The sequence below is a fragment of the Marmota marmota genome, unplaced genomic scaffold, assembly GCF_001458135.2.
Source record: "Marmota marmota marmota unplaced genomic scaffold, marMar, whole genome shotgun sequence".
Taxonomy (NCBI): domain Eukaryota; kingdom Metazoa; phylum Chordata; class Mammalia; order Rodentia; family Sciuridae; genus Marmota; species Marmota marmota.
The window spans coordinates 2,176,372-2,186,041 of record NW_026000241.1 but is presented as its reverse complement, the minus strand read 5'-3'; the positions used below and the strand labels follow the sequence as shown (position 1 = coordinate 2,186,041).

The following is a 9,670-nucleotide window of genomic DNA, read 5'->3' as shown; positions in this document are numbered from 1 at the left end:
AAAATGAAAATAATGACTGCTATTTATTGTGCCAGGCACTGTTTTAGGCTCTTTTTTTTTTTTTTTTTGTAATTAGCTAGTTGCAGAGATACGAGGAAACACGCTCAAGATCACACAGCAAGGAAGTGATTCCGTGTGCCAACATTTAAATCTTATTGTCGAATAAGAACTAAAAGAACTAAAAACTTTAAGATGCTTAAGTGATGTCAGCCTCCGTTAGCATTTTGCCTGTACTAACTCATTTAATTTCCACCACAACCCATAACGAAAACTAAAACGTTCTGCCCGTTTTACGAATAGGGAAACTTAAAAGCAGAGTTAAGAATTACCAACACGATGAAGTAAGACTGGGACCCAGGGAGCCGGGTCCGCTACTCTCAATTTTTGGGACCGGTTAGAACCTATAGAGGGCTTATTATGTGAGTGGCTGCTTTGCACACTTTCCAGGAATTCTGTCGTTTTACTTTGCTCTTACTTGGAAGCCAAGATTCTGCTTTAACATGTAAGGAAAGTGAGGACCCGAGAGTTTAATTAACCTACTCAGAGTATGTGAGGGGGCTGGAATTCAAACTCAGTAAATCCGATCCCAGAGCCTGAATTATTCCTTCAAGATGCTCTGAAATAATTTGTATACTGCACCCAGCACACAGGACGCGATCAGTAGGTGTTGAGTTTCTGTTTACTTCTCCCTTTCCGAACCACAATATCTTCAGTTTGACTAAAGAGATGGGATGCGTTTCCTTCCCGGGGAGCTTTTGTGCTTTAAGACTACCTGCGCAGCACATTCAGCGCACTTTCTTGCCGCGATAATTTTGATCCTATTCGCCCACCGTGAGTGTTGTCACTGACTGGTTAGCCTTGGTCATGTGACCAACCCACCCCCCACACTGTGCCAATATGGCGGCTCCTAGATCCTAATTCGGGAAACGTGCATCCAGACTGTTCAGCTCTCTGTGCCTAAAGAAGTGAGAAGAACTTAGACGATGCCGGGAGCGATCTGGACTTGGGGCGGGTTCACCTGAGAGCTTTAAGCTCTGCAGGGGCTAATGTCTCTGGAAACGGAGGGTGTCAGTTTACTGAAGCCACTGGGTTTACTTAGTCCCTACTGTGTAGGCCACTCCTGGCCCCGGATGCAGCTCTCTGATCCTCCCTCTATGCCTTCCCCTGTCCCCGAACTAGATTTGGTGGGCAGAAGCGACCGTGGATGACCCATGCGAGAATTGTTCTGTGGCTGAGCCTCACTCTCCGCTCCACCCGCAGCCTTTGTAGAGCCAATTTTGTGGAGTGGCAGCCCCCAAAGCCCCCGAATCCTGGAGCAATGGAGAACGGTACTGGGCCCTGCAGAGAAGAGCGCCCACCCACGGCCCAGGAGACTACAGTCACCGAGGGGGCCGCCAAGATCGTTTTCCCCAGCTCCAACGAGGTCTTCTACAACCCGGTGCAGGAGTTCAACCGCGACCTGACGTGAGCAAGGGTCAGGGTTCAGCCTAGGAGAGGGAAGTAGGTCAGTGAGGCTGAGGGTGTTACCGGAATAAGTTGGCTGCCAGCTGCTCGAAGACCAATCAATAGGAGAGAAGAGTTAGTAGGAAGGTTTCGGGTTTATTCGAGGGTTGGCATCTCAGAAGATGGATGAGCTCAACCTCAAAGCTCCATCTTGAGGGGCTCAGGGTCATAGAGGACTTTTACAAGGAAGGGAAGGAGGAGCAAAGCCGGAAAGCTACTTGCTGAGTAGGGTCTTTGTCATCCTGAGCATGTGTCTCCTTTTTTTCTAATCTGGAACACTGCATTTGACCTTAATCTCCTGGGGCTAGTTCCTGTAGATCTTAGACATTTTCTGCAAGTTAAACCTCACAGTAATTTACATGTTTTGTGTTAGTTGAAATAAAGGTGTTGTGAAGGTCTTGAGATGTTCTGGGTTCTGTAAATCTAAAGAAAGATTTAACAATTAACTTCTTAACTATTTAGGTGGGGCTTCTCTTTAGAATTTAAAATGCTGGACAAATGGGAGGTGACCTAAAAGGATTAGGGTGGTACTACATTCTTGCTGAAGGGCAAAGGGAATGACACTACCAAGGACCACTCCAAAGGAGTGGCCCTGTCAAGAGGTACCAGTTGACCTTCCATCTCCCACCAGATGTGCTGTGATCACCGAGTTTGCCCGCATTCAGCTTGGGACCAAAGGAATCCAGAGTGAGTGGAGGTCCAGGCTCCCAGTGGGCCAGGCAATCACACAGAGCTCTCTCCCTGTATCATCCCCTTCTCTCCCAAGACTCCAGAAAGGCCCTCTGCTCTGTCAGCCTTTCCCCTGGGGTTTTCAGAAAGATTTTCATCTGTGAATCTAAAGTATTCTGAAGTTTATGGGGTCTCAGAGGGTCATTGATATCCCCTGATTTGTGTCTTTGGTGACTGTAGTCAAGGTGCCAGGTGAGAAGGACCTGCAAAAGGTGGTTGTGGACTTGTCCGAGCAAGAGGAGGAAAAGGTTGACTGGAAAGATGGTGAAAACCTGGCCCCAGGAGATAAACCTCAAATAGCTGTCGTCGGGGAGATCTGTGAGGTAAGACCTAAGCAGAGGAGGTACAGGCTTGGAATCTAGTGGGTAGTAGGGGAAGGAGAGCTCTTGGAGGGGGAAGGGTTGGGGTGGTAGGGAATCTCTGGGGCCCAGAAGAGAAAGGAAATACGGATGGAACAGGGTCCTTGCTTCCTCCAACAGGAAGGCCTGCGTGTCCTGGAGGGCCTGGCAGCTTCAGGCTTGCGTTCCATTCGATTCGCCCTGGAGGTGCCTGGGCTCCGATCTGTGGTTGCCAATGATGCCTCTGCCCGGGCTGTGGACCTCATGCGCCATAATGTGCAGCTCAATGGTGTGGCCCATCTGGTACAACCCAACCAGGCAGATGCCCGGTAGGTTCTGGATGACTCTGCCCTGTGACTGTAAGGTACACTGTAGAGAGAGACTGTCTGGGGCCAAGTCCTGGCCCTGTCACAGTCTTGACATATGACCTTGGGAGATTGACTGAGTCTATTTGAACCCTACTTTTCTTGTGTGCCAGAGAACAGTAGTTTTACACAGATTGTGGTAATGCTCAAGTAATAGAGACGAATGTTTGGAGGGCTGGGGCTGTGGCTCAAGTGGCAGAACTAAAACAAATCCTAGTTCATGTGAAGCCCTGGGTTTGATCCTCAGCACCACAGAAAGATAAATAAATAAAGGTACTGTGTCCATCTAGAACTAAAACATTAAAATAAAGATATTGTGTTCACCTAAAACTAAAAAATAAATATTTAAAAAAAAATAGTCCAAACTCTGCCAAAAGTAAGTGTAGTCATATGTTGCTTAACATTGGGTACATGTTCTAGGAAATGTGTCAGTAGTCAATTTTTGTTGTGGGAACACGAGGGTGTACTTACACAGACTAAGACAGCTATAATGTCAGTAGGTAATACGCAGTGCCATTGGCTGAAATCTGTATGTGGCATGTGGCTATGCTGTGTGGTCTCCATTTTAGACTCCTTGTCCCCCCTTTTTATATGTGTTATTGTGTGTGTGTGTGTGAATGTGTGTGTATATATATATATATATATATATATTTAGCTGTTGGTGGACCTTTATTTGTATGTGGTGCTGAGAATCGAACCCAGTGCCTCGCACATGCTAGGCAGGCATTCTTCCACTGAGCTACAGCCCCAGCCCTTGTGCTCCTTTTATTTGTTCAAATGAACCGTGGCATATCCAATGTCTGCTGTGTGCCAGGTGCTGCTCCGGTGCCAACAGTGGGTTAGTAAACACAGTAGAACTTGTGACCTCTGCACGAGCTGCCTCACTGCCGCCTGGGGGGCTTCCAGCCTGGTTTCTCATGGATTCAGAGGGCCAGCTCTAAGTCACATCTTGGGATTGGCTGTTACCAAGATTTTAGACAGCTCAGTTGGGGCCTGTCTAAGGGGGAAAACCATGCTGTTAACAAATGCCCAAGATAGGACCTGCACCTGGGGAGCTGGCCCCTGAGTTCAAGGCCAGAACCACTACCCTGCAGGAGTTCATGCTTGTAAGGGACAGAGCTGGGGTACCTGCTGGGGGAGGCTGAGGACCTGGACCTTTTGTGCCTAGGATGCTGATGTACCAGCACCAGAAGGTATCAGAGCGGTTTGATGTCATTGACCTGGACCCCTATGGCAGCCCCGCCCCCTTCCTGGACGCAGCTGTGCAGGCTGTGAGCGAAGGAGGTGAGGCTGGGCTGATGTGGAGGTTGGAGCAGGGCTAGGGGTGTCCAGAGGGCCTCACTACCCAGTTCTTCCCCAAAGGGTTGCTGTGTGTCACCTGCACGGACATGGCAGTGCTGGCCGGGAACAGCGGGGAGACATGCTACAGCAAGTACGGGGCTATGGCCCTCAAGAGCCGGGCCTGCCATGAGATGGTGAGGGGTGCTCCCAGCCCTCCAGGGAGGGGAGGCACCAGGCTTGGAGAAACTCGCTGCCCCTACCCAGCACACCTTCCTACACCTAAGACCTGCTCTGCTTCCTCCAGGCAGCCAGGGCTACATTAATCCAGGGGGTGACCATAAACAGGTCTTTAAGGAGCCGGGTAGCAGTAGGTGGTTGCGTACTTGTTCCTTTTTTTTTTTTAAGACGGAATCTTGCTATGTTGGCCTCCAACTTGTGATCCTCCTACTTGAGCCTCAAGTAGGTGAGATTGCAGGGGCCTGCCACTGTGCTCAGCTTAAGGAAAAAAAGAGTTGTTTTTCCAGGTTTGGTTCAGACATTTGCTGGCAATTAACAGCACCTTTCTGGGCCTTGGTTTTGCATCTATTACACGAGCATGACGATGGTACCGACCCTAGAGGGTTGCTGTGGGGAGTTGAGGCAGGGGCTCCTTGTTCCTTGAGGCCCTGTTCCCAGGTCAGTCTGGGAAATGCCCACCCACCTCCTTTCCCATGTTGGAGTCTCATGGCAGCCTCTGGCAAGGAGCAGGCTAGGCAGTTCTGCATCACATAGTGTCCCCACTTCCTACATAGAGCCTTTGGGGCTAGAACTTAGGTCCTCAGCCCACAGTCCACAGTGAAGGAGGCACACTGACAAGGTCAACAGAAGGAAGACCATTCCTCATTCATTAGTTCCAGCAAGGCCACAAAGACACAGGGACGGTTGTGATTTTGCGGATGAGGAAACGGAGGCCCAGGGGTGCTGCTGGCTAGCCCCCGGGGTCACACAGCCAGGACACTTGGGACTGGGTTTGGAACCTAGGGAACCATCCTTGAACGGGTGCTTTGAGCACTGTGTGTTGCCCCTTGCGGCAGAGAGGATCCTGGAGGGAGGGCTGACCCCATCCTCCGCCCCCAGGCCCTGAGGATCGTCCTGCACAGCCTGGACCTCCGCGCCAACTGCTACCAGCGCTTTGTGGTGCCGCTGCTCAGCATCAGCGCAGACTTCTACGTGCGTGTGTTTGTGCGCGTCTTCACGGGCCAGGCCAAGGTCAAGGCCTCAGCCAGGTCAGCGGAGGGCAGGGGAGGCATGGTGGATTGAGGGGGAGATCAGGCCTCGTCCTGGGGACTTGGGGGTCCTAAAAGGGACAGAGCCAGTCTGAAGGAGGAGTTGGCGTGGCGACCACACTGGGAGCTCATCGCCATGCCCTGGATCCCACAGCAAGCAGGCGCTGGTCTTCCAGTGCGTGGGCTGTGGAGCCTTGCACCTTCAGCGCCTCGGCAAAGCAGCAGGAGCCTCTGGTGGCCGGTGAGCAGGGGTCCTTGGGCAGGAGGGTGAAGGTGTCCCAGGGTCACCACCTGCCTAACTGCCTTGCCCCTTGCAGGGTCAAGTTCTCTGCAGCCTGTGGTCCCCCTGTGAGCCCCGAGTGTGAGCACTGTGGGCAGCGACACCAGGTAGGACTAAGCCAGCGGAGGGAGGGGGTGCAGCAATCCCAGCGGCCACTCCCCGCCCCTGCTCACTGCTCCCTGTGTGTCCGCAGCTTGGTGGTCCCCTGTGGGCAGAGCCCATCCACAACCTGGATTTTGTGGGCCGCGTCCTGGAGGCTGTGAGCACGAACCCTGAGCGCTTCCACACCTCAGAGCGGATTCGGGGAGTCCTGAGTGTCATCACTGAGGTAGGGGTGGGCCGTGCTGGGTGCGGGGGCCCCACCTGTGCCCATGTCCTCTTGAGCCTGTCCTTTCCACCAGCTGCACAGCCCCTCCTGTGCCCCCTCAGGAGCTCCCGGATGTGCCCCTGTACTACACGCTGGACCAGCTGAGCAGCACCATCCACTGCAACACGCCCAGCCTCCTCCAGCTACGGTGAGGGTGGGGTGGGGGTGGCTAGGGTTCTCCAGCAAGCACACTGGCCCGCCAGGCCGCCCATGCGTGGCCTTACTGCTGTGGTCGCTGGTGTGCCACTCCCCTGCGAGGAGTCCAGTCTCCCATCACAGTCCCTGCTGTCCCCAGGTCGGCCCTCCTCCATGCTGGCTTCCGGGTCTCACTCTCCCACGCCTGTAAGAGTGCAGTGAAGACGGACGCCCCCTCCACAGCTCTCTGGGACATAATGCGCTGCTGGGTGGGTGAGGGCAGGCTGACCACGTGGGGATGGGCGGGTGCCAATCCCCTGAAGGCCCCTTGGGCCCAACATCCACTGACCTCCGCCCTCAGGAGAAAACGTGTCCTGTGAAACGGGAGCGACTGTCCGAGACCAGCCCAGCATTCCGCATCCTCAGTGTGGAGCCCAGGTACAGATGGGTAACTGCAGGAGGGAACAGGGCAGCCCACCAGTACGGTATGGGGACCCCTGTATGCAGAGGACAGACCCTCCCTGCACAGACTTTTTCAACGAAATCCAAAGCTTGCCAGCTCCTCCCTCAGCTTCTGCCCTCCAGACCCACCCACATCCTGGCTATCACCATCTGCTGGGGGGGGGCGGGGGCGGGGCTGTGCATGTCTGAAGCAGCAGAGCACCCTTCCTCTGCCCAGAGCCCTCCATGGCTCCCACTTCACTCGAGAGAAACCAAAGTCCTATCTGTGGCCCCCCAGACCTTGAAGAGCCCCCCACCATCTTCTCTGTGCTCTCTGCTCCTTGTTGACTCCTAGTCTCGCTGGGCGGTCATCTCCAGCTTCTTCCTGTGCTCGCTCTCCGCACGGCTTGCCTCTCACCTCCTGCCTCCCCAGGGAAGCCTGCCTTGACCCGACCACCTGGGCTGGCATCGCACCCCTCCCGGCTCCCGTGCCTTTTACCAGAACGCTCACCACATGTCCTGACACAACGTTGTTTACCTATTTCTGATCTTACCCTTTCTGATCTGACCCGTTGCTTGCTCATCCGTCTCCTGTGCTAGACAGTCAGCCCCGCCCCGCGCAGGCCTATTCCCAGCAGAGAAAACCATGCAGACTTGATAGTAAAAGCAAAATGTTTATTAAATGAATGACAAACCCGGGCAGGGGCAGCCACGGCAAGCTGCTCCAAGCTGGACAGGCTCCACAGTGGTCCCTGGACACCCATGCGGTGGCTGCCCCAGTCCTTATTCCCATTGCCCAGGCTGCAGGCCAACTTCACCATTCGGGAGGATGCTAACCCCAGCTCGCGCCAGCGGGGACTCAAGCGCTTTCAGGCCAACCCGGAGGCCAACTGGGGTCCCCGGCCCCGAGCTCGGCCAGGGTGAGTGGGGTTGTGGCTCTGCCAGGGCCAGGCGGAGGCAGCCACCAGCTGGGGTCCCAGCACTCTTGTCTACCTGCAGGGCCAAGGCAGCCAGCCAAGTGCTGGAGAGACGCAGGCTCCTCCAGAATAAGCGGAAGGACCCCCCTGAGGATCGGGCCCAGCGCGCTGCTCGCCTAAAGACATTTCCTTGTAAAAGGTTCAAGGAGGTGAGGTACCTCCTCTCTCCCCAAAACTTCTGGGCATGTGGATACCCCTCTTGGCCTGAAACAACTGGGGCCAGCCACGTGCTTGCAGAGGGCTTCACGGCACCCTCTTCCCACCAGGGCACCTGTCAACAAGGAGACCAGTGCTGCTACTCACACAGTCCTCTGCCCGGAGCCTCAGCTGATGCCACCCCCACAGACTGCCCAGAGACCCCCCCAACCAGAACCCCCCTAGACCCGGGACCCGCTGCTGGGCCAGGTGTAGACTGAGCCAATAAAGACGTCATTTTCTGCTGATTGTCATTCTGAGTGGGGAGGCTGGCTGTGGGCTGTGAGGGCCTCCTTCCCATCCATCCAGCAGCGTGACTGGGTCCTAGTCCTCTGTCTCCTTTTTCCTTACCTGAGGTGGCTGTGCATCTGCCTGACTGGGGGATGTCTGTCCCTGCCTGACTGGGAATAGGAGCTGACCATGTGTGGTATGTCCCTCTGCGGCAAAGTTGCTTAGACACCCCCCAGAGCTGCCACTTGCGATTCCCAAGGTGACCACAGGGCGGCAGCCTTGCGCTCGCACCCGTGGGACTTCTGCTCCTCCCCCCTCCCTTGGAGTGCTCCTGGGCCCAGTGCAACCAACGAGCCCCAGTGTGTCCTCCCATTGCCACCGCCTCCCCGCTGCCTGGTTTCTTTTGGCCCAGCTCTCCCGGGGCTGTGGCGGCGGAAGCTGGACCGGAACCAGGCACTCTGTACATCCGCTCCAGACCAGGTGCTTCCTGCCCTGTGGCCCAAGTGGGGGTGCTTGAAGAGAAGGGCCAAGCAGGCTGCTGCCCAGACACCCAATGAAGGGAAGCTGCACCCCCCTCCCCCGAGGGCAGGGGCTCAGTAACCTTAGGGGGAATCCTGGGGCAAAATTCCTGTCCACCACGTGCACCCTTCATCCCCAGCTGAAAAGGAAGACCAATTCTAGAACTCCCTTGTAGGGGCATCAATTAATTCACGGGCTTAAAACTTGAGTTTCCCCTGGGTGGGGTGGGGGACAGGAGGGAGGTTGGTTCTGGACTCCAGGGAGGGTGGTAGCTGTGGTGGTAGGTGGCAGTGGAGGGCCTGCCTGGGGAACGCCTGCCGTTAACCAGGTACAGGGCAAAGGAGAACAGATCCTTATGCAGGATAGGGGATAAGGAGAGGTCTGTGCTGCTACTTAGCTGTGACCAGAGCCCCTCCCTTTGTGAGCTTTCAGCCTGGTCCTGAACAGAACCATCATTCCAGGATGCTGCCAGCCAGGAGGTGGCTCCACCCTTCGTGGTGACTAAGTAGTCCAGACATCCAGGTTATGGGGACTGATTGGGGCAGCCACTGAAGTCCTCTCCAGTCCCATCACCTAAGAACTGGACCTGGAAATGGGTGGAGTGTGCCCCAGAGCCCAGAACACTGCTCAGCCCAGCGGCTCAAAGCCAGGCCACCAGAACTGTATATCCTGGGGTGCCCCACCCCGTCATGGGGGTGGAGAAGTTGGGAGGGGATCTGTTAAAAAAAAAAGAGGAACCAACCAGGCGGGTTAGGAGGGGAGAAGGGGGCCCCCGGGTCACGAGGCCCCAGTGGGCCGGAAAGGGCCCTCCTCCACCCCATCAGCGAGACACTCCATTAGGGCAGAGGGTGTTCAAAGCCAAAGGACAGATCCAGACAACACCAAAGGCTGAAGTTTCCGTGCCTCGGTTTCCCCTCGGTATGCATCCAGGCCCTTCCCCCAGGCTGTACGCTGGGGCCGGGGTAGTCCGGTGCCTGGGGAAGCGGAAAGCCGGCCGGTGAGGGGTGACCGCCGAGTGCTGCCCGCGCCGGCCGGGGGCGGGGC

The 9,670-nt window shown here is 55.4% G+C and overlaps 2 protein-coding genes across 7 annotated transcripts in view; both read left to right on the top strand.

Moving 5' to 3' along the window:
- The first annotated feature begins 847 nt into the window (after window positions 1-847).
- Trmt1 (tRNA methyltransferase 1) lies at window positions 848-8,124 on the top strand. Of its 5 annotated transcripts, none has more exons than XM_048795103.1 (17): window positions 848-965; window positions 1,261-1,464; window positions 2,135-2,190; window positions 2,413-2,555; window positions 2,712-2,899; window positions 4,104-4,219; window positions 4,298-4,410; window positions 5,333-5,481; window positions 5,636-5,722; window positions 5,799-5,868; window positions 5,955-6,089; window positions 6,191-6,276; window positions 6,424-6,532; window positions 6,625-6,701; window positions 7,505-7,624; window positions 7,704-7,830; window positions 7,948-8,124. In XM_048795103.1, the coding sequence occupies exons 2-17, from the start codon at window positions 1,319-1,321 to the stop codon at window positions 8,095-8,097; spliced, it is 1,872 nt and encodes a 623-aa protein (XP_048651060.1). In that variant the 5' UTR covers window positions 848-965; window positions 1,261-1,318; the 3' UTR covers window positions 8,098-8,124. The 5 variants fall into 5 exon arrangements, with proteins under 5 accessions (XP_048651060.1, XP_015344610.1, XP_048651063.1 ...); XM_015489124.2 differs by having other exon boundaries at window positions 866-965; window positions 1,180-1,464; XM_048795104.1 differs by lacking the exons at window positions 848-965; window positions 1,261-1,464 and adding an exon at window positions 1,496-1,578.
- Window positions 8,125-8,964: 840 nt separating this feature from the next.
- Lyl1 (LYL1 basic helix-loop-helix family member) overlaps window positions 8,965-9,670 on the top strand; it is a 4,682-nt gene continuing 3,976 nt past the window's right edge. The window contains exon 1 of one of the 2 annotated variants that reach the window (XM_048795107.1): window positions 8,965-9,544. In XM_048795107.1, the coding sequence (XP_048651064.1) occupies window positions 9,316-9,544 (229 nt within the window). In that variant the 5' untranslated portion in view covers window positions 8,965-9,315. The remainder of the gene's footprint in view (window positions 9,545-9,670) is intronic. The other variant, XM_015489123.2, reaches the window with a different exon arrangement.